Here is a 23,877-nt window from a genome sequence, read left to right on the forward strand (position 1 = left end):
GTTTTACAGTTAATAATTTCTCTTTCCTTACATGTTTTGTGGTGAGATGGATGGAAGTAGTGGACCTTACATTCATAGAATATGTACGGTAGAATCATAGAATAGTTTGGGTTGGAAGGCACCTTTAAAGGTCATCTAGTCCAACCTCCCCTGCAATGGGCAGGGACATCTTCAACTAGATCAGGTTGCTCAGAGCCCCATCCAGTCTGACCTGGAATGTTTCCAGGGATGGGGCATCTACCACCTCTCTGGGAAACCTGGGCCAGTGTTTCACCACCCTCACTGTAAAAAAATTCTTCCTTATATCTGGTCTAAATCTACTCTCTTTTAATTTAAAGCCATTACCCTTTGTCCTGTCGCAAGAGGCCCTGCTCAAAAGTCCCTCCCCATCTTTCCTATAGGCCCCCTTTAAGTACTGAAAGGCCACAACAAGGTCTCCCCAGAGCCTTCTCTTCTCCAGGCTGAACAACCCCAACTCTCTCAGCCTGTCCTCACAGGAGAGGTGCTCCAGCCCTCAGATCATTTATTTACTTGTACCTGCCTATAATTCTATCAGCTTAAAACACACATGCAGTATGAGCCTTTCTTTGCCTAGTGATAATGCCTGTTAAGATGAATGGTGTGGAGATCAGAATCCAGGGAAATATCAGTGTTACACAGCTGTAAGAATATGACATAACTGTTCTCCTAATAGGAGGGAAGAACAACATAGCTGCATTCAATCTGTAGCAAAAGAAGTGGCATTGAATGAATACAATACAAAGTATGAATATAAAAACATGATTCTTTTCCTAATTTTGGCCACTAACTTGCTATATTATCTCAGGCAAATCACTTTCTTTTCCTCACCTTTGTTATACACAGTCACTTATTTTGTCTAGACTGTAACCTCTTTAAGCAGAAATACTGCCTTTTTTGGGTGCTCTGCTCAGTCTGCAGCATCACGAGGCCCTGCTTTCACTAGGAGTGGTGTTAGGATAATATAAGGAATAACAAGCAATAATAAAAGCCACATTAAAAAAGATAAGTTGTATGGAGCTTATGGTTATATTAAAGCTAATTTTCAGATTTTTTCCTTTCACTGTTTTATATTTACTCATTGTAGAGGACATCTGTGAATATCAATGTGTTTTGAATAGAAATTTCACAATCTGTTACTTCAACATTGTAGTACATTGGTGACTTTATGAATGTAATCTGTGCACGTGCAGGGAATATTTGATCTACTAAACTCAATCCTCTACTGTTATAAATCATCACAGGATCATCAGAATTACTGCATATGTTGCCACCAGCTGAGGCTCCAAACGTGCTAAAATATATGGCCCTTTCTATAAATGGACAAAGAAAGTCCCAACTGAACTAGTATTTTAGAATCCTTTATAAAATACTAACTTTGTTCACATGCATTGCAGCCAAAGAATCCACATTATATATACCCACTGACACAATGGGCTCTGAACTCCCAAAGGAACTGTTAAGCTTTCAGGAGAAAACAAGAGAAAACCATAAAAAGGTATAACAAATGAAGCTACTCAGCAGATCACAGAGAGTGATCTATACAGCATAAAGTATTCTCCTACTATCAAATCCTTAGGTTAATCCTTAGCACCTCCAAGGCTCTCACAGGTTTTTCTTATTCCAGCAATCTCTGTAACACAGAGACCGCATTCTGTTGTCTTACATCATATACGAGGTAGTCTCAGGAACATGAACAAATGATAATAAAGACATTTTGTATCTGGCGCACATTTTTTCCAGGAGGTAAGATGTATTTTTATTAGACAGGAGTATGGAAGTACACCAAAGAAAGGATGAATAATATGAGAATCAACGGCAGTGGTGGAAAAGAAAAAAAAACCCCAACACTAAAAAATTTCCAAGCATAATCTCACAAAGCAAATAAAATAAACAGGAAGGAAGGACATTAAGAGACTAAAGGGGATAATTAAAAAAAAAAAAAAAGCTGTGGTCCTGATTCTCTCCTAATACCAATCAAAGGGCATCAAAAATGTACGGAGGTCAGTGAAATTGTATTGGGGTGGCAGGAGGATCAAACAATATATGTTTTACATATTTGGTCCCATTCAAAACGTTGGCACAATTCCCACGGGCTTCACTAGTAGCTGGATTATTCTTTAATTCCTTGTTTCCCTTCAGATGTACAGAAACCTCTGAGAGGGTCACTCATGTAGACATTAGGTCATAGTATATACTGTAGAGCATATTTGCACAATGAAAACTAAATAGTCCTGATTCAGTCATGCAGAATCAGAAGGATTCATGCCTTGACCAAACAGCAGAGTACAGTACCACTGCTTTTCAAAGATATTCTGTGCAGTAATGTTGCTGCATAAAATAAAGATCCTATGCCCATGTTTTATCTGACCTTCCATTTCAGGTTTGTACCACATAGAGGAACTGTGCTTTTATACTGCCAGTGGTTAGACAGACTCCAGCCTATGTTAAAACTGAAAAGCAAAACCATGCAAAAAGTTGTGAAAAGTTATTTGGGAAAACAACAGGATAGCAAAACCTAATCATCTTTAGATTTAATTCAACAATTCAGAGAATAGCTGAAGCTCTATGGAAGATTATTACTTATTTTGTTTGAAAGATGGCAGATTCTTAGGAAAATTACAGTCCCATTACCAGAGAAATCAAATGGAAATCCAATGGATATAGATACAGAAAGGCAGAAACCACCACAAAGGTTGCTTTTAGCCAAATCACACATTAAATAATAGAGAGAACAAAGGAGGACAGGTTGAATGCAATGAATGGCTCCCAGATCCTATGAAACACCAAGTCTTCTGGGAAACAGACCTGTAAGAGACTGAGAGAGATCAGTTCTCCATCCTGTAAACGGCAGTGTTCTTCCTCTTTTCGGAGCAACCACAGTGATACTAAAACCAATTTGTCTACCAGAACATGTCAGCAGCATGTGAAACTTGTAGATTATTGTTGTCAGCTTTTACTGTTTGTTCCGGTTATCACATGGAACATATAAAGTGTCAAAAAAATAAAAATAAAAGGAAAGCACCCTGGGCAGCTGATTCACCATTTCATGCTAAAGGACACACATCTGAGTGAAGAGTCTTGACTCTCTTTGGCCTTAAATTGCCTATAGTTTCCCCATGGTCAAATTAGAAACAGTTGTGAAGTACCTGTATCAGAACAAGGTCCCCTCTGCCTATGGCAGCAAAATCGATCAAAATCCCACTGTGGTTATTTTTACAATTGTTGAAGAGATGATATTTAATAAGGCAGATATATTAACTGGATGCTTTATATTGTAATCATATATAGCTCTCTATAAATGATCCCTATTTAACCTATTTATATTAACTGCTGCTATGTTTCCATTCACTTACATATTGTTGTGGGTTTATTTATAGAAGGAGCATGTAAGACTCATGAAACTTACTTGTGTCCAGATTCATGAGCAATTGTAAATGCCAGTCCAAGGCCTGTATCTTCATTAATGGTGCAACTACGGTATTTGCTGCACATGCCACTGATAGGTGCAAATCCTGCAGGAAGGAAGCAGTAGAATAGCTTGTTCCTCTACAAAATTCCAAATACATATATCATGATCCTAACGAGCCAGTCTATTGTGGTGCATGAAGATGGTTGTCTACTGCATCAGGTTTATAATGAAAGAATTACAGCAGACTTTTATTTGACAATAAAGGGACTCCTGTATAAGAAGTATATTTCAAACCTACCCTCCCAAAATACACTTTACTTGTTAAGATTATTCTTTCCCCCTTTATGCCTTTAATGCTCCCAAATTAGGGAGGAATCCCATTCTAAAAGGGCAAGTAGTCGTAAAAAGAAAAAAAAATAAATAGAGTGTCTCAGAAGTATTATCAAAGTCAAAAATATTCCTTGAAGAGGTGACAATTCAAAAGGATGCCTTCAGATATCTTATTTTCCCACTTTTTCTGGGGCAATGATACCAATAATACTCTTTTTCTTCTAAGTACCTCAAAGGCAAATATGTAAAAATAATACCGTTCTTTCCTCTTCAAGAAGGCTAACATTATATGCAAAAATGGACTTTTTTATTTTAAAACATTTCAGATGTCTATCAAGATGCTGTTTTTGACTCCCACGAGTTTCTCAGAATGTGTTTTCAAATCATACCTAAAGTATCACAGGGCTCATTTTTCCAAGAGCAGATATCAAAACCCGTAAGCAAGATGGCATGGTCATGGCGCTTCCCATTCTTCCCAACGAGGGCAGATTGCCATTGACAAAAGCTGTTCAGTGACTGGTCCGCATGGTGGTTAATCTGTAATCCACCCTGTAGATATTTCAGAGACAGAGAAATTAGGTGTTTCCATCAGTACTTGAGAAAGGTGATTGAAAGAACGAGAGTTGGTTAGGGAAAAGGGAATTACTTTTTCAGATTTTTTCTACATAAACTTATGTGTTCCCATGTTAACTCTCTGTGATGACTGATTCAGTTGATAAGTGAATCTATTACAATTGTAAAATAAAACTGCACCTCTCCCTAGGCACACAGATGTTTTCAAAGTCAGTGGTTGGAATTACAGTGTACAAATATATTTGATTCCTGATAAAGCTGAACACTAAACCATTTTCAATCTTGTGATTAAAATATTTTGAGATTTCTGTGGAGGAAAACCATTATCCAAGTAGATCAACCTATCACGAATTTCTTTTCATCAAAAGAGATTTTGTCTTCTTTTGTCTCAGCCCCTTGACAAAAGAACTGGCTCCACTCCCAGCTTTTGTTATATGCTATTTTCAGTTTGGGACTTTTGACTCCTTCCCCCTTCTGATCATCACATCCTGAAAAGCCCAGTTCAAAATCTTTTTATTTATTTAAATACTTCTTAAGTAGATTTCTTATTCCAGCCATTATTCTTCAAGCAAATGATGGAAATTCTTAAGTTTTATCTTACTGGAATCATTTCAATGTTTCTAAAGAACATTTATATGACATGAAGATTTTAGTATCAAAAATCGAGAAGCGTTGAAATGCAGAAAATGTGATTTTGGGGTGGGGGGTGGATTTTAATCTTGTTCTCATGCTTTATGTCTTAAGAAACCTCTAATGAAAGTTCATGTACGTAACATGGGCACACCCAACGCTCCCTGTGAAGTGTAACAAATGAAGTACACCACACAAAAGTTCTCACAAACTTACAGGCTCCTGTTCCAAAAGAAGAAGGCTCACAACAATAATGTTTATATCACTTCCAATCGTTCCATCTTTAAACAGACTAGAAACCTGCAATAATTATTGAAGAGCAAATATCATCTACATGTATAATAATTATTTTTTTAAAGAGACTAAATATCTGTATCGAGTTATTGCATTTGGCTTCAATTTTCAATGCAAATTAATGGAGTTATATACTTTGTAGGATTAATCCAAAAGAGCTTAAGCCAGAAGAATTATGCCCCGAACCACTACACTTATTCAAAAAACTTGGAAACCTTCTATTGATTCCAATGGGCTTTGTTCTGTCCTTGGTCTCCTGGATCAAGCGTAATCAAGTTCAAAGTTCAAGTTTTGTAGTACAAAACTAAAGAGCAAAGCCACAAAGGAAAGCATATTTCCAGTTAAATTATATTATTTTTCTCAAAATAAATTTCTGCTTTCTCAAATAAAATTTTGCTTCAAGGAGAGACATCAGACAAAACAGGCTAAGCTTCATGATAATAAATGAAATGAAAGTTTCCATTTCAGAGTACCAGCCTTTTTTGTACTACACAAGGATTTTAAAATTTAACATTTTAAATATTTTACAATTTTATTTTTTTTACCATACATTACTGTTGCCAGAGCTTTGATAATCTAGGGATATATTTTCAAAGAGCTTTTTGATGTAAGTAATACATTACATGAGGCTTGAAGAAAGCCTTGCATAAAGTGCCCCTGCTCTTTTTGATATCACTGTTTGTCTAATGAAAGATCCCTACTCTGACATAACAATATTCCACAGGGAAAACATAGTTCAGTTACACCATGTCTTACCATATTCATAACTGTTAAGATGTATGTTGTTACATTTTCCTTGCCATGTTTCTCCAACATTTTTTTATCTGCCACAACAAGAGTTTCAACATTTAGACTTCCATTTTTCTGAATTTTAGCAGATGATCTTTTGAACCTTGCAGAAGCCCCATATTCATCTGAGCGAATGTATGTCTCTTCTGTGGGTGGCTTAGGTGCATCTAAAAGGAAATATAACTCAGTTTTGGAAAGGGTTCAGATCACCCATGAACAGTTTCATCAGAAAATGAAGTATCAGAGGTTTAGAGCCTTAGATTATTTTTATAGCATGTGATTTAATACTTATGGCTAAGTTCTTGTATATTTATTAAAAAAGACCTGATTCATTCCTGAGGGAAGGATGGCTACAGGGAGAGAAGGAAATGGGAGAACCACATTCATATGCAATAAGCAGTTTAAAATAAGGAATTAATCTAATAAAATGGTAGCATCTGTTGCAAAAAATACACACAGAATTTTTAACAGAATATCTACATTTTTCCTTCCTTTTGATAACTTCCTGAGGTGTTTGGCATGTACTACTTACATAGCAGTTGGTAAAAAACTCCTTTCCACAACAGATGTCCACCGTCAGTACAGAAAGCAGACACACACCACAAGTTAAAATTCCTGCCAGCCTGCTATTGTGACTGACATTAGCTTTCTATGCAAATTTGCCACTGAGATTATTCCTGCTGGGAACACATTTATATATATATATATATAATATATATATAAAATGGGGAAATGTCAGGCAACAGCAAGGATGGCTTGACAACAGGATACATGCATTCAGCCTGCACACCCCAATGTCAGGGTGCACTTTTTCGTTCTGGGCTTGTGTAGCATGGTCAACGGCATGGTTAGAGAATGGTCTCTATCTCTTTAGAGAGACAGAAAATGGGAAAAGAAATCTATGTCCTACATCCTGTAATGCTGCTGTTATTCATAACTTCTTTTGCAGGAACCTACGCTGCCTTTGCATCAAGAATTAACTCAAAGACCACTTTAACATACTATTTGGATAACAATGGGATTTTATTTTTTTTTTGACACAGGATGTAACATGACACAAGTGAGGGAGCCTCAGGTAATTAAAAAATCCTCCCTGTGCCTCATCGGAAAGTTATTCCAACAGCAGAGCTAAAACAGACGCTACTTCCTTCCATGCCAAAGTGGGAAATCGAGAATACTGTAGAATGCACAACAGTGGTCTGCTTTCGAGAACTAAGTCACTCTGAACTATATTTAACATTACAAGTGATTGTGCTAGTAGATTTTTAAGTATATCACTCATTATAAACAATTGTCCTTTACAACCTCAAAGAACTTTTCTCTTCTGGAAGCACGTCAAAACACGAAGACATGCCTCACCCAAGAGTGAAGTGTTCAATTCAAGGCACATCAGTTTCCATGTACTATTTTGAAGGCAAGACAACTTCAAGGCATTTGACTCATAAATCCATGAGCAGTGGAGTTTTGCTCTTGAATTAACTTCATTGCTACTGATAAAACCTAAGCAGCAGCAATGTTTCAAGCATGATTTACTAACTACAGTCCAGTCAATTCTCATGATCTAAAAACATCTAGATTGTGAAGAAGAGTCTGAAAGATGATTAACTGGCTTCTCTAGTGCCAGCATATGAAATTTTAGAAGATGGTGAGTGGGACAAGCTACTTTTATGACACTGAAAGTGGCAGCATGCTCTTCCCTCTTACTTCTCAGCAAGTTAGGTTAGGATAAATGAGCCTGGACTAGGCAGCGTTAATAGCAAAGAACTGCCTTCCTAAGACTGCATTCTCCATGCCTTTGTTCATTAAGCTGAAATTTTCTATTCCAGGTGACCAGACTGGATTTTATTCATAGAAGGGGTGTTTTCTTTACCGGAGTGATATGTTTTTCTTCCACAACCGATATTTGTCTCTAGTCAATTAAGCGATGACACATGATTTTATTTGCAGGACTGCATTCATTCAGTAAACATGAGATCGTCTTGTTCTATAGATTAACCAGGGCTGGGTAGGGAAACAGGCCTCCTTCCTTTCTCTCAAAAGGTTACAGGTATTTACGACATGAAGTGAAAGACTGCAGTTTCATGGTTAAAGTAATTAAATGCAATCTTGCTTAATTGGATTCTAACAATGTGTCTGACGCTGAGTTCCTAAGCAATGATGGGTAAATCACTTACACTAAACTCATCACAGTTGGGTGCTAATTGCATGTTCTTCATGTAACAGAAACCCAGCTTGAATATGCAGCTAAGAACTCATAGTTGTAACTGAAATTATTGAATATATAGATACACATATACAATTACAGGAACATATATTCTGTTCAGTATTTTAAAGAAAAACTCAGTTTATTGATTTGGTACCCAGAAGCAATGGTTATTTTTGACCTCTCCTGTTGCTGTGAGTCCCATTTATAAGACAGAATAATGGTAATATCTTCTCACATCCCAGAAGGTTATGAAAATACACTGTTCAAAATGCACTCATTTATTATAGGGATAAGCAATGTGTAAAAGCTCAAGAGGACATGAATAATTCTGATTTTGGACAAGCAGTCACAGGGGGCACAGTAAATAAGGTGCAAGACCACAGTGGACAATGCAAATAAAATAAACCACTGCAGAGCTGATGAGCTAACTGAGCACCATTACCCTCTGCTCTGCAGCAGGAAAACCAGACAGGAGGGAAAGGGACTATGTAATGAAGTAGTTTTGAACTGCATCAGAATGCAAACATTTACAGGTTGAATCATAGGCTTGTGCATCTGGCATTTGAGGTCTAGCTTTCAAATCTAAGGAGAAGGATTTTTGAAGAGCAGTCAATTTTTAATAAGCCATTTTCAGGCCTCAAATAGGCCTCAGTCTCAGACAGCCATCTTTTCCACTACCTCCTTTCTCATTCCTTCCCTTCTATTTGTTTTTCACTTTCTTCCCTACATGACTTTTGGAAAAGGAACCTGCTCATTTTCTCAGAACTCCAGTAGGAAGTTGGAAGAATATAACTGGACTGAGACTGTTTTAATACTGTGCGCAGTCCTGGAGACCCTCATTAAGAAACTCAGCTCAGAAGCAGCTCAGCTTTCAAAAAGAATCAACTGAATGCTGTAAGTACAGATAAGGGTCCAAGGGGGCTCTAAAATGTTCTGCAATTTGAAGGCCTAATGAAGGACTTGGAATAGACCTTGGCAGGATAACGTACTCCAATATGTTTTTTAAGAGGTGACTCCAAAATCTTATTTAAACAATTTACATGGGAGGTTGCTTTTGAAAACCTCAGTTGCTGAAAATTTCATTATCAAATGGTGAGTTCTGAAAGATTTACTCTCTGTCCTCTCAGAAAAAAATTATTTGGAAGACTTCTTCTTCATCTTCAAGCCTGATTAGTTATATATCCCCAAACTAACAGAGGGCGGTTCAGGAACTTGGCATCCACCACTGTGTAAAAGCGGAATCTAAACCAGAATTGCTTACTGAAAACTATGTCAATGTCAAAAAAATCAGGCAAGGGATCTTTTAATCTAGGTAGAGAATAAGAAAACTAAACAGTGATTCCGATGGCTTAATAAAACAGATGATGACATCAATTTAAAGGAATAATCATGTTTCTCATATACATTAGAAATGTATAATTTTAAAAGGTGACTATGAACCACACCTCAGAATCACCATACAGTCTCTAAGAGCCACTATCTCAAACAAGGAGAGAAAGTTTCCTTACATACATTTCTTGCGACGTCCACAAAAATGTTGCTTTTGAAACCTTCCATGATGGTAACCATTCGCTTGAGCATGATACTTGTGGGAAGTGTGAATTCTGTGATGACCAAAAGAAAAGTATTTGGGATTGGACTCTACTGTGTACCGGTGCACCTTCTCTTCTGCAGTTCGTTTATATAATACATGAGGATGGTGTCCAGCAGGTGATGTGTAGTTGTGCTCCTGCGCTAGCTGCTGAGGTAATGGAGATATAAGGAACTCGATTTTCCGCGTCCTTATCAAACCTGACTAAAAAAAGAAACACCACCAGAAATTAGAGAAAAAACTGTCAAGGTTCACAGCTGGAACATGCTAGCACTTACAGTGATCTCCCTTCAAAACCCAGAGTAAGATTATATTTTACTCAAGATATAATCTAGACAGTCTTCCCAATTAAAGTATGCATTGTTGCACTTTGGAGATGACCAGATTTCACATTTGGTAACAAACAAAACAAGAATGTTGTGGGACTGGCAGGATAGCACCTTCACACAGTACCATGACTAATTTCTTATGCAGTACTAATCTGTTCTTCACAGTATAGATTTTTTGTATGTGTGTTTGTGTACAGGATATACAGTCTCACATAAGAAAAATGTTTTTGGAAAATGCAACTTCTAATAAATGCATACATTAGTAAAACAAAACATATGAATTAAGAGTCAGGTTTTTTTCAGAACAAGGTATTACCAGGTGTGAATCCCAGACTTAAAGTTACTCTAAGTAGAAACGTAAGCACATTATGATACAGCAGCACCAAGTTGCAGCCTTTGAACATTTTAGTGGTATCATTCAGTAATCAACTCCCTGCAATTTAATCCTCATAAAGGCAGTTTAAGATTTATGCCCTCCTACAAGAGCAAACTGATCAGTGAAAGCAAGTATCTGATTGTTTTCCTTCTTGGATCCCTGAAAGACAGAAGTAAGTATGGGAAAACTACACTGTATTTTTCACATAGTATCTGTGCATAAAACTGCACATGTGATGAAGTGTTTCCAGGATCAGGGCCAGGGAAATGTGGGTGGCACTGAGGAAGTATTTCCATGCAGCTCATTAATCAGTTATGATTTTATTTTATTTCTTGGTTTTGTGAAACATGTTGTAATAAACACTCTTTTTTACCAAGTCAAAAACCAAGAAGAAGTTTCATCAGGTAATTCTATTACATTATATACATAATAGTAGATACAGATTTTTGTTTTGGATCAGCGAGGCTTCACCATGTGCCAACACCTTCCTGCCAAAATTGACATCCCACGAGGACTACATATCTCTTATGCTTCAGAAAAATATGTGCAGACAAACAAATGTCAATTGCAAACCATCTTGCCTGACATCTTAAGTCCTCCCTGATCATGATTCCATCTCCTTCCTCAAAAAGTATTCTTTGAAAATGCACTTATTAGACATGTACAACCTATTTCCTTATGAAATGGATGCCCTTCTTTAACCTAACTCCCTAGGACCAGAATGCCAAGGGAGGAGAGCAGTCTGAATGCCGAGTGTAAGCATTGTATTTCTTAAGGATTTGTGGAATTTTCTGCACTTTCAGAACTGTTTCCCATGAGGAAAACTCATCAGAAAATGAAAAGCAAGTAAAAATAGAAACTTACATATGAAATCTTCACAGCTTTAACTATTTACGAAGCTAATGCTAAAATTGACTTTAAGTCTATTCCAGCTGAAAAGATTTATTAGAGCTATACAGGTTCTCAACAGTCTATAGTCATACATTATGCCCTTTTCACGGAAATTCACTTCCATCTTCCAAATCAAAGGTATCTTCACAGTACTCCCCACTATAAACATCTTTCACAGGGGTCTAATAAATAGCACTCATAAAGTCATACTGTGATCTTAATTTTGACAATAGAAGAGATTCCATATTATGAACTGTGAGGGTCTAATTGCCTCCTGAAAAATAATATGAAAACAAACACAGATGATATTTGGATTAACAATCTGCCCCCTCTCATTTCTTCAACATGAATTCATAATTACATATCTCGTCCTATATCTACCTAACATTCTAAATGAATGTTAAAATTGCCTCTGTCAGTAAGAAACAGGCTTTAAATAATTGACAAGAATTTAAGTTGCCTGCTCACCGCAATGAATTGGCATATTTCAAATGTCAGATCACATTTGGTCATGACAAAGTACTTTCCTGTAGGGAAGACTAATATTTTAATCATTATGATATGTGTCATCACACAATTTAAAAGTGGTTTTGAGAGGCAATCTTTATCTACTAGGAGTTCACTGATAACTGGGCATTGCTAAACAATTTTTTTTTCAGCTGGAAAATAGAAATGTAGTGAATCTGGTTTTTATTTCCCCATTTTAAAAGTTTCCACATCTGAAATTATTCCTGTAGGATTCATTTTGTAAATGATTCAAACCATATGGAACAAAGGGGTTCCTACTTTTTCCTGTAAGAAACTGTCCCTGATGTACACAAAGTTTCAGCCCCAAATGTAATTTCTATATTTAACATTATAATGGTGGATTGAGAATTCTGGGCCGGGGGGGGGAAGAAGCGAATTGAATTCTGGGCCCTGTACGGCACATACACTGCTGCACCTTTGCAGCAGCTGGAGCTGACTGAGTGCCTTACAAATGTAGTCACCTTTTTTCCAGCATAAACGACCCTAAATCTCCAGTAAGACTTCTTTCCTTTGGGTTTTACATCAGACACATCCTGCAAATTGAAAAATGTTGTGTGAACGAAAGATACCTTCTTTTTTGATAACATCTAGTTTTATGAAGTTGTCAAGAAGAAAGGGGAAGTAGCCACAGAGCAGTCTGGACACTCATTCAATCACAGAGCATTTTCCATTTCTCCCAGGTATGGGATGGTTTCAAGGATTCATATGAAAATAATCTCTTTGGTAATTCCAAAGTAATGCTGAGAATGCCGACCCGGCTTCTGACAGAGATGCAATCCTCTGGATGGCTGCAAAGGGGGCAATTGGCAATGACTGCCAGACACTTTTCTTGCAGGTTCTTGAATTTTAGCCCTAGATAAAGCAAAGTGGCCTGTGGCTATGGTCATGTTGGCTGTAAAGTATGCCAGCTGAGAAACACCAGAGCACAGAGGCAGGATACTAGCACAGAATCATCTTTTCTATCTTTACACTGCCAAGGAATTCTAGTTTCTTGAAGGCCAGATTTTGGCTAGTTTGTACTCCTGGGCAGTGTAAGTGTTAAAAGAAAAAGTGCTTCTGGGAATTTTTTTCTACAAATACATGAAACATGTCTCTAACTGTAAGTTAGATGCAGTATGTTTATCCAGCTCAAATACTTCAGTAGATGAACAAATACTGTGAAAACTGTCACGGAAATTTACGCATTAGATTTCCTTTTGCCAGCATAGCTTTAAGTATACATGTGATTTTCCTTGAATCTGAACTCAATGGTATCTTTCCATTAACTTTGATGGGTTTGGGACCCAACAAGGAGAGGGTCAGATAGGTCAAAACTCCATTTTAATTTCAGATTCTCTGCAATTAGAACACCATGAGAGGAAGGAGAACGACAAAATCTAACATTTTTACTAAGTCTAGACAACACAGCATGAAAAAGACCAGGGACTCCTCTCTATTCCCTCTCTCTCCCACTGTGGCTATCACTAATAATAGCAGTACTTGTGAGAATATGGTGGGAAGGAAAACCCAAGAGATTGCTCAGTTGGAATTTGCTGTTCTCTTGTTCTTCCCTCACAACACAGATTTGCTGTCTTTCTGTAAGGGATATTCCATGTAAACGGAAAGACATAAGTTGATCTGTGTGGGTAGCAAATAGTTCCGAATCAGTAAATTGGAAGAACTTGCAGTTTGTTTGCAGTAAAGTTGAAAAGAGATGAGAAAGCAACATTCCTCCCACTTGTTATTTCTTATGAAATGTTTGCTTAGCTCTGGGCTAAAGGAATTTTCAGATCCAATACGTCTTTGTGAAATTCCTCAGTATCAGGGGGTTATCACCAAGGTAAGGCACTTGTTCTGTTTTCTTGGTGTGCTCCAAAAGGGGGAAGAATCTCAAAATGAAATTTGGACAAGGGAAATGATAATAAAATATCTGCTTCATTATTTTTTTAAATTGAAATTAAATTATAAACTGAAAAATAAGAAGAAATGTTTAAACCACTGAAAGTTCATCTTAGCTCTACAAAACCAGGTAAATTTTCCACTGATTTTAGACCCACATGGAATGGTTTTCATACAGGTCTCATTGGCCTCTTACTGGAAGACCACAAAGGCTGCTCCCATTTATCTCCCCCTGTGTCCTTAGGCTCTGAGTGAAGCCTTTGGCAGCTTACCAGCCTGTAAACCTAATTCATTTTGAGGTTTCAGCATCTCCAACAGACAGACCCTCCATAAGAAACACAGCAGTGACAGCGAGTGAAGGATTTTCAGAACTTACATTTCTTGCCTATAATTTAACAAAGCTAAGTTCTGAGACAGTAGACAAACCCTTGCTCTAAACTAGAAGAGCCTCAGGGGTGTGGGTTCCCTGTTTGCATACAAGGCATTTTCATGCTAATTAAAGTAAAGGCAACAGCTTGGCCATATTCATATTAAAGTTACAGGAGTTTCATAAACCAGATGCAAATAAGGAGGTAAGAAGCATAATGAAATGAAACTGAGAATTACAACATATGAATAAATGAACTGCAATGTCTCTGCTAAACATAACTACTTAATACTGACTGACGCAAAGTTAAATTACAGTTTGTACGAAGACAGGAGTATCTCAACTAAATAAAGTGCTGCAAAGTTTGCATGTGTTGTCTAAGGAATACTACTTATGTCCAGAATGCTTTATTCAGTGTTACAAGTATATACATAAAATTAGGTGTTAAAAAACCACTGTCTTAACTTTTAGCAGCTAAAACCATGGCCACAGAAATCAATGAAATCTGCATGATTAGATGGGTGTGCATGTACTCAAGATGAAAAATCTCTCAAAAGGAAGAGTTAAATGTAGTTTCACACCCATTAAAATAGTTCCAAATATTCATGCAAAGTTTTAAAAGACTTGACAAAAGGCCAACTGAAATTGGCATAAAGCTTCCCACAGATTTCAGTGGACATTGATCCAAGACTTCTGTTGTGTTATTTCCCAACTGTCCAGCTCCTAAAAAAAACAAATCACTGATTCAAACACATCTTAACGAGGGTTACAGCACGTAAAGTACAGAGACATAAAGTACAGTTGTTAGTTCTACTTAAAACAAATAAAGACATAAATTAAGAACTTCCTTGAAATATAAAGAACAAGAAGAACAGATGACCTAAGAACTATAGTTGCTGGTTATTTAAAATTATCTGAGGTCAAAGATGCCTATGTATCTAGTACTCACATCACAATATTACTGGGATCATCTCATGTCACAGCATATTCAAGTCTTTTCTCATTCACTTTGCAGTGAAATCTCATGAAATTATCTTAGCTACAGTTCATTTTAATCAAAGTCAAACTCTTATTTTCTGCCCTGATGCTCTGCTAAGTCTCTGGCACTTTGGCATTACAAAGGAAACAAAAAAGACCTGTCTCTACCACCAAGGAATTCCATTGCCATTGTGGAAATGGCAGTCACCTGGGCATATACCAACAGCCTGACACAAAATCCCTGTAAAGACAGCAGGAAAAGTGCCGGCTATTTAGAATGGGTTTTGGGTCAAGCCTGAAAATGGGGTAAAGATACAGTTTTTTCACACATGCCAAGGAATCCCAGGAAGACTAAAGTCCTGTCAAGTTCGCCAACATTAATCTTACGGAGTCCTCTCTCCTCCAAAGCAAGGATATTCAATCATTATTAGTACAAGGCTGTTCAAAGCAGTCCTGCATCATCAGCAATTTAAATAAATTATTGTTTCTTTAGAGAATGTGTAATGAAGTAGACTCACCTCTAGGGATGAGTTAAGTTGGTAGTCTGAAAAACATGCTAGACTATAACCTTACTACACTCATAAGCAAAACTACTCCAAGAATTATAGCCAGCAGTATAGTGCAGCCTGACCTGGAATTGTAGATACCCGATATCACTAACTGACTTTTTGAGAGATGGGTTATTGAGCAACTCTCAGGTTAGGGTCAAAATGTCAACGCTCTGGAAAATATAATCAAAATGAGCAAATTAAGATGTGAAATTAGGTAGAAAAACTGACAAGTAACATAACTGGCAAAGCAGAAAGAAGGAGCCGAATTGCAGAAAGACTTGCTGAAGTGAAAGATATCTTTACCCTTGGGAAGCATCATGAGCAAACAGCCAAACCAATGGCAGTAAATCATGGTAATTAAAGAAGTTCATTCCCTCTCTGCTATGACCTACAGCCCCTTTTCTGGGTGGTAACTGCAAGGGGGACAGCAGCAACTAACAGAGCTGAGGCGTATTTTGCCTTGCTATGCTGTTTCTGCCCCCTCGGAAGGGCACTTCACACAGGTGCGCCTACGTCACTGAAGCACTGGGTAAATTAAACAAGTTTCTGAGACATAGCGACAGAGACATGATCCATGATTCTCCAACAAAAAGTGAAAGGTCTGGACCCTAAATCCATAGACAGGTTGTTAAATAAATCACAGACTTTTAAAGAGTGTTAAGCATCCAGGAGCTCCCATTAAGCTGAACATTGTCTCTGCAAGCATTTCCAGAACGCATTTATACCAATTTGGGAAATAAAATGTTCTGGGAAAACAGTGAGAATGGACTCTCATGAGGTTTCCAATAATACACATGTATTATTGAAGTCAGAATCCCATGAGTAAAACTCAGGGCATGTTCATTTTTGATCCTATCCCAAACCAGGCAGCACAAAGGCATGTGAACACATTAAATGAAAGAGAGAATTTAAGTTAACGAAACTTTTCCCTAGCTTTTATGTTTGCCAAACAAATTCAGCCATCCTTCAGAAAAGTATCAAGTCTGTCCATGGGCAGTTACTGACGACTACGCCAGAGTTAGGGAAGTACAAATGTAATGTTTTATTGCACTGGCTCCTTGGCTGATAAGAATAACCTCAGCAGACTTTTACTGATTTTTCACCAGATTGGAATATCTGGCTCTGTACCACAGCAAATGTTTAGGTTAATTTAACGGCCTTTATACACACTAAAATATTTTTATCGTGAAAGAAGCACTACAATCACTGGTTGCCTATTCTGACTTGAGGATTGTACAGCAGATCACATGATTCTTTAGAATCTAGGTGACTCACAAAACCAACTCAATTTATTCTGTTTTCTAACATAATACAGATTTCTTGCAAATGTAAAACATTAAGCGTTGTTAACAATATAGCATTTTATTATCTGAGGATCTGACAGAAGGAGAGTACGATGTTTAAATTGCCCGTCTGAGTAAGTCATGAAAGACTACTCTGTTTGGTTGCTCAAAAGAAGTGCTATGCAGAACATTCAGCAATTATTAAAACAAGGTAACAAAATTGCATGTCTTTAATTATTCCTATATGAACAAAGAGAGTGTTATCTCTGAATAGTGCCTTTGTATTTCTGCAGTTGACTGAACTTGTTTAAAACATCTTTATGCAACCCCCTGTCAACATATGGCAAATAAGGAAATATTCTTATTTGTTCCTCCACTTAAGGTAATTTAACCAGTCACATTGGTATTTAAATGTATTAAATTGGTATTTATTGCAGGGTAATGAGATATTCTAGAACTAACACAAACTTGATTGCTTTGCCACAGATTAAATACTTGCTTGTCAGTATGTGACCTCCCTCGTTTCTCATGTTTTGGGTTTTTTTTTTTTTGAAAAACAGAAATAGGCATGATAAATGATAATGTAAACTACAGCATCATGACACTAACTATACACTAATAATATTTAAGTGCCAAAGGTTTACCAAGTTGCACTCAAGATCACTTCATTAATGATTCCATCAGTGTGGCTCTCTGGCTTGCTATAATGGTTCTGGAAAGCAATTAGCTAAACCCAACAGCTCAAATTTAGGCCTGGTAGCTGTACAAGCACTTGGGTATGGCCTGTTTAAGCAAATCCCTGCAACTGTAAGATAAAATCTAGATATTTTATTAGTTGTGACAGTTCTGAAATCCATCACAAAGCAAACAGGAAGCGGCAGAATCGCTTTATGAATGCATTTATGCTTCACTTTTCCTAAAAAGAGGCAGCCCACTATTTGTCATGTACTGTCTTACAGTTGATTAGTTACTTACATCAAGAATAACAGAACTGACTTCAGAAGATAGTTTAGTCCCCTAATCTAGCATCCCATGTAACTGAGAGCACAGTTTAAGAGAATCCTTAGAGCATGAGAAGAGGTGTACCTTTTCCAAATTTTAAAGTGTAGAAAATGCAGCCCTCCCTGTCCTCTCATTCTGAGTAATCGCACCAAAAAAAGCACCATGTATGTTCCTCTTAAATCTCTGAAATGTGACTTCAAGGTGCCTAGATCTTTAACAGACCTTTGGACAGGGCAGAATTTCACCCTAAGGATGGTTTGCTATGAATTACTCGAAGGATTAGGTGCAATTAAAATGTCCTGGCAAGATTCTCCTCCTCCTTTGTGTACAGCTAATCGATGTTATGTGGATGGAATTCAAATGTACTAGTATTCTACAGAAAGCGCATGCCTTCTTAATGAATCTTATGCTCCTGTAGTTGTGACAAAGGCAGAAACAATAAGAGTAGGGCATGGTGACACAGAAAATAAACAGCTTAAAAAAAAGTACTAATGACAGATAACTAAAATCAGTACTTATAAAATTCTTTTCCATAGGTACTTAGCATTAACAGATCCTTGCTTGAGTGTTTCCAATCAGGAACATTCCTCCCTATCAAACATGCAACTCCAAACATTAAAAGTCATTAATCAGACCTTGCAGAAAACACCACCATAAATTATGAGATTTTTTAAAATAATGCTGAAGGGCTTTAGTGTTTTATTTTCTTTCTAATTTCTTGAACCATTTTAAATTGAGTTTTCAAGACATTTTTTACCCTTTGTGATCATGTGTACTAGAATAAAACTTGGGTGGGTTTTTTCCAGTGAAAATAGAGCTTTCCCTGTGATGATGAGACTTTGCCAGCTGGATCCTTCCGAAGAACATTTCATATCATGAGTGAGGGTGGCAGACAGGCCTAAAGACTCCCTCTCCCTTACAAGACACCCTGTTGAAGTTGCAGCCAATAAAGACACCCAATGCACTCGGACACCACTTAGGGCTAGCTAATGGTAGACCCTTCACTATGTCCAGAGGTCCTGGCTTCAGAGTGACTTAACACTGACGTCATCAAAGCACCAAGGCAAATGCTCTAGACGTTGGCGGTTCACTGCCCATAGCCACTTTTCCCCAGCGAAGATCCTCCAGATAAAAGCTTCAGCCTGGCAGAGCTGATGCAAATGAATTCGAGGGGGCAGAAGATCTGAGTCTGTCTGACCTGGGATAATTTGCATTCAAACAAAATAAATCCAGCTCAATTCCCACAGCAATTTTACTTTGCTATGAATAGCTCAGGCAGCTCCAATAATGAGGAGCTCGGGTTACATCTGATTGCCAGCTGTATTGCTTACTAAGAAGTTAGGTCAGTGGTTCCCAACCTTTTAATTTTCCTTGTTGGAGTATACATTGCTATGGATTAGTTACATGAGAGAGTGGTCACAAGGAACTCTGTAGGGAGCAAAGTATCAGCTTTGCTGATATTCCACATACACAGACATATACATATGCTGAAATATCTTTGTGGGAAGGAGAAAGGGAGGGGAACAAAAGAGCTTAGGCCATTAAGGGGATGGAAAACAAGAAGCAAAGATGGTCCAAGAGTGAGAATGTCAGGCTGGCGCCTGGGTTATCTGGATTAAACTCCCAGTTCTTCAGCAACTCAGCTTCTCTGTTCCTCGTTTCTCAGTTTTGAAGGCAGGGTTTTGTAATCAAGCCAGTAAATGCGCAAGAGACACTTGTGAGGGCTCACATTTGACCCCAGTTGGTTTGTCCTATTAAAATGCCTTCATCTTCCTCACTTTGAGGTGCAGGCCCAGTCTTCAGGATGTGACTCCTTGAACTCCAGTGACCAGTTGCACTAAGCACAGGGTGTCACAGCACTAGGTATGTGCCACCTAGCAGGTTTCCATGCTGGTGAGCACCCTGTTCAAAGACACATTCCTCAAACATGGCTCTGCCCATGATCTGTCCCTCATCACATCCCTGGATGGGCTTCTGCCACATGACCCCACTCAAGGAAGAACAATGCTACATGGTAAGTGGCCCAGAAATATGCAGTCACATTCACTGGAGTCTGAGAAGGCTGATAGGTTTGCTCCTAACTAGGCACTCCCTTGCTATGCTTCCGGCTTTACACATTCCTATATGTCGGTAAAGCCTTGAGTGCAGTTCATACTATTAAACCTGAAATATAGGGCAGCATCACCCCAAACGTGCACCGATTTAAAATAAGATCATACCATTTTCTCAGTTTTTCACAACACTAAGAAACATGTACGATGGCAACTCCGTGTAACTTTAGATAACCATAAAAACCATACAAACACCCTTAGCATCCGGATCTTAGTTTACAGTGGGCATTTGAATAGGAAGTGAGTTATTTGCTGAGATAAATGTAGTAACTTACACCTATATTCCAAGTCATGAAAAAGCCTCATATTTGTAGGCACCATTTACAGCAACAGAACCTGCCATCACAATGTTATATTGCCAAGTATACCATGGGTCCAAAGATTCTTTGTTTGCCTACCTGTAGCCAAATGCTACCAATCAGCAGTGCTCAGACATACTGCACTAATTCCTGTCCCGCTTCAGAACCGTGCACGCTCATTCCCACTCCTCTCTCCCACAAATTAGCCTATGTTTCCATTTTAAGAGAACGATGCACAGAGGTGAGCATGCTTTAACTGCTCTGCTGGTGTAACTGTATTGAAATTAAAAGCAGAAAACCTGGGTGGATTTGTCCCAAACTAGAAAAATTTTATATACTATTATAAATGAAAGTTTGATGAGAAACATTTTTCATTATAATTTTCGAACTACAGAAATCTCTGTTCTCTAGTAGAAATAACTGTGATCACATGCGAAAACTGCCACAAAGAGGTCCTGGTTTGGTATGAAATAAAACATCATGCCATAACTGTCTTCTTAAAATAGAAACAGTAATGCTACCTTAATATTTGTCCAGAATTTCAGCATAAAATGAGGTAAACCCATTCTTCAACCCAATCCATCAGTTTATCTCTCCTGACATCCTGTCTACTGACAGGGTCAGAGTACAATGTACAAGTCTAAACCAGTATTCAGAGTGTTAACACAACAGTTTCCAGTTATTCAGATCCGTGTTTGACTTGTACTTACCGAATAGGCCTGCAGAACTAAACTGGTCGTGAAAGGTTACACTGATTTTACCATAAGCAGTATAAGCCTGTGATTTATGTAACTGTTTAGCAGGGATGAGTCTTAAGTATGAAAGATGGTGTGGCAGCATTTACTTATGTCTTTTCATTGAAGAAATCGGTTCTATTATGCACCTCTGAGAATCAGAACTGAGAACAGAGGACAAAGAAGCAGCTGAGGAGAGGACCCAAAAGTCCCCATTTCTAGAGTCTCACAGAAACTGATCTGAGAAGGGAAACCTTTGATTCCTGTGTCAATAAGCACCATATGATTTTCAAGCAAGTGAACAGCATTTCCTCATGAAAGCATTTGGACAGTAGGGTGTTTTCAGCACTACCTTACATATTAGGCTCTCAAAATATAGTCTGTGGAGCACGTATGTAGATATGTAGCCTATGTAACCTGTGTAAAGACCTGTGTAACTCTGTGATGATCTCTGAGATCTCAGGACATAGAAAAGATAAAGTGACAAAGGGAAGGTTGTGTCTGAAAGCAACTTTTTCTTCCATGAGATATTCTTTATATTAAATTGGTCCAAGAAATCTAGAAATCTATTGCCATGGATATTGCCACTACGTTAAACACTATAGGCCTTCTTATTGAAATAAAATTGCATTAAAGTCATGGGAGATACAATTACATGGAATTTGTTGCCAGCTCAACACGCTGCAAAGTTATAAAAGGATGGTAAGAAAAAAAAAAATCAGCAGAAGATTTAGGAGGCAAAATTTCCTAAGCAGCCTGACCTTCTTTCTGCAATGAATCTACTGAACAGTAGGTTAAGCAAAGGTCAGGTTAAGCACAGGTTAAGAAAAAAGCTCCAAGAAGAGGAATGTGCTGTCAGGGTCACAGAGGCTCTGGGACACCAGGGAAGTGTGTGAGAGTTACAGACGCTTCAGTCTCCTATGTAGTCCCTAGTCCCAGGACCCGACTGTGCTCTCTGCTCTGTCCTGACACCACGGAAGACATGACCTGAGTTCACACCATGCCACACCGCAGCCAGTGGTTGCTCTCTGGGGACTTCAGGCATTACTTGAGAGAAGTGCTGCACAGCTTAGCTGCTGTTGTATCTTCAGCCTTTACTTACAAATCAGGATACACTTGATGGGCTGAGAAGTGCTGCATGAGTCAAATAAGTAGTGTGTCAAAGCACACCAACTCCCACAAACAAGAGATAATTTGTTTATTTTCATTGGCAAGAATTAGAAAATTGAACATGAAAAGTGAAAAATATGGTCCTCCTATTCTGAGTCTTTCCGAAGCTCCACGTCACTTTCACAGACACTGATTTATCATTCTCAGATTTTAACTGCTCTGCTAGACCTTGTCCCTCACATTAGTGTATCCCTGACTTCCCCCCAAAATAATCTGGCTGCTCAGTGGCCACTAAAGGAGCATTGCCCGCCAAAAGACTACTGGCATGAAGGTAGTCAAGCCCTATTTGTGCCTACATATTTTCTTACATAAGATTATATGGTGCTTCCAGGACTTAAAGTGCAATCCTGCCGCTTCTCAGTGAGAATTTGCCCAGCTTAATGTGTCATGACTAAAGACGTGACTGCTCATGCAATCCATCTGGATCACCAGTCATTTACTCCACCTTTTCTTCTTTCCAGGTGGTAATGTAAACAGAGGAAAAGCCAGAAGGACCTCTTGTTGTGAAACATTTCCTCTCTTCACAGCATGTTACACTATACACTCCTCCCACAGCATAAACCCAGCAGTGTTAATGTGCTATGGAAGTAAATTAGTCACAAATAGCACCATAGGGAACTTAAATATTTTGAATGTATACCATATAATCAGGAAATGCCCACCCTCTTTATCTGTCAGGAACAAGGAAATTGAAAGCTTTGTAATTTTAAACTGCCCATCAGTTGCTATGAATCAATCAAACAATTTGCTGGGGAGAGCTAGCAGGCACAAGAACACTGGTAAAATAGAGAGGGTTTCAACTACGCTCCCCATCCTGTTGGAATAGTTTCAGCCCAAGATTCCACATTTCATCACCCCTGTCCAGGGCTTCTCTTTACAAACCTCCACTGAACTCCCTGAAAGAACTAGAATAGGGCACTAAACTTTCATATTTTTTCAAATAATTTATACTATGACCAATTCTCACATATTTCAGCAGTCTGAAATAAATTTGATGTTTTTTTCAAGAGTAAATAAATCCTATAATTTATATACTTACAGTGACTTATTCCTTTAACATATATTAATATATAACGATAGAAGTCATGCAAGACTGATATACATCTTCTACATTATCATTTTTTGCAATAACCCTACCTCTGTCCACTTACTGCAAAAAACAGAGACAAATCACATCAACCTTCTCTTTAAAATCTAAGTCCCTTCCTGGAAGTAACATGAAGGTGTGGATTTAAATGGTAATTACTATTTTGCTAGCACATAATATAGTTATTGAACGGCAGAAGAGACAACAGCTGTAAAAAGCATTGCCTTGTGCAACTTTATGGAAATACAAATATATTAATCTTTCACAGACAATGGACACTGAACTGCACTGCTCTTTGTAAAAGCAAGATTAAAGAACTGGCACCAATTCAAGGCATTGGTATAGATACGTACGTATACAAAAATTAATCTTCCTTTTCATTGGCAAGTAAAATGCAAAAAGTCAGGTCCAGAGAGGCTGAGCTGTCCTTAAGGGCACGTGGCATGCCTG

The 23,877-nt window shown here is 38.0% G+C and overlaps 1 protein-coding gene across 3 annotated transcripts in view; it reads right to left on the reverse strand.

Annotated features, from left to right (window-relative positions):
- ADAMTS18 (ADAM metallopeptidase with thrombospondin type 1 motif 18) overlaps window positions 1-23,877 on the reverse strand; it is a 79,291-nt gene that overhangs the window by 41,355 nt on the left and 14,059 nt on the right. The window contains exons 4-8 of one of the 3 annotated variants that reach the window (XM_054200867.1): window positions 9,765-10,047; window positions 6,014-6,213; window positions 5,180-5,263; window positions 4,150-4,309; window positions 3,428-3,533 (exon numbers count right to left, since the gene is read on the reverse strand). In XM_054200867.1, coding sequence (XP_054056842.1) covers window positions 3,428-3,533; window positions 4,150-4,309; window positions 5,180-5,263; window positions 6,014-6,213; window positions 9,765-10,047 — 833 coding nt within the window. Of the gene's footprint in view, window positions 1-3,427; window positions 3,534-4,149; window positions 4,310-5,179; window positions 5,264-6,013; window positions 6,214-9,760; window positions 10,048-23,877 lie in introns of those variants that run through there. The other 2 variants (XM_054200868.1, XM_054200869.1) reach the window with 2 other exon arrangements.

This window comes from Rissa tridactyla, chromosome 4, assembly GCF_028500815.1.
Source record: "Rissa tridactyla isolate bRisTri1 chromosome 4, bRisTri1.patW.cur.20221130, whole genome shotgun sequence".
Taxonomy (NCBI): domain Eukaryota; kingdom Metazoa; phylum Chordata; class Aves; order Charadriiformes; family Laridae; genus Rissa; species Rissa tridactyla.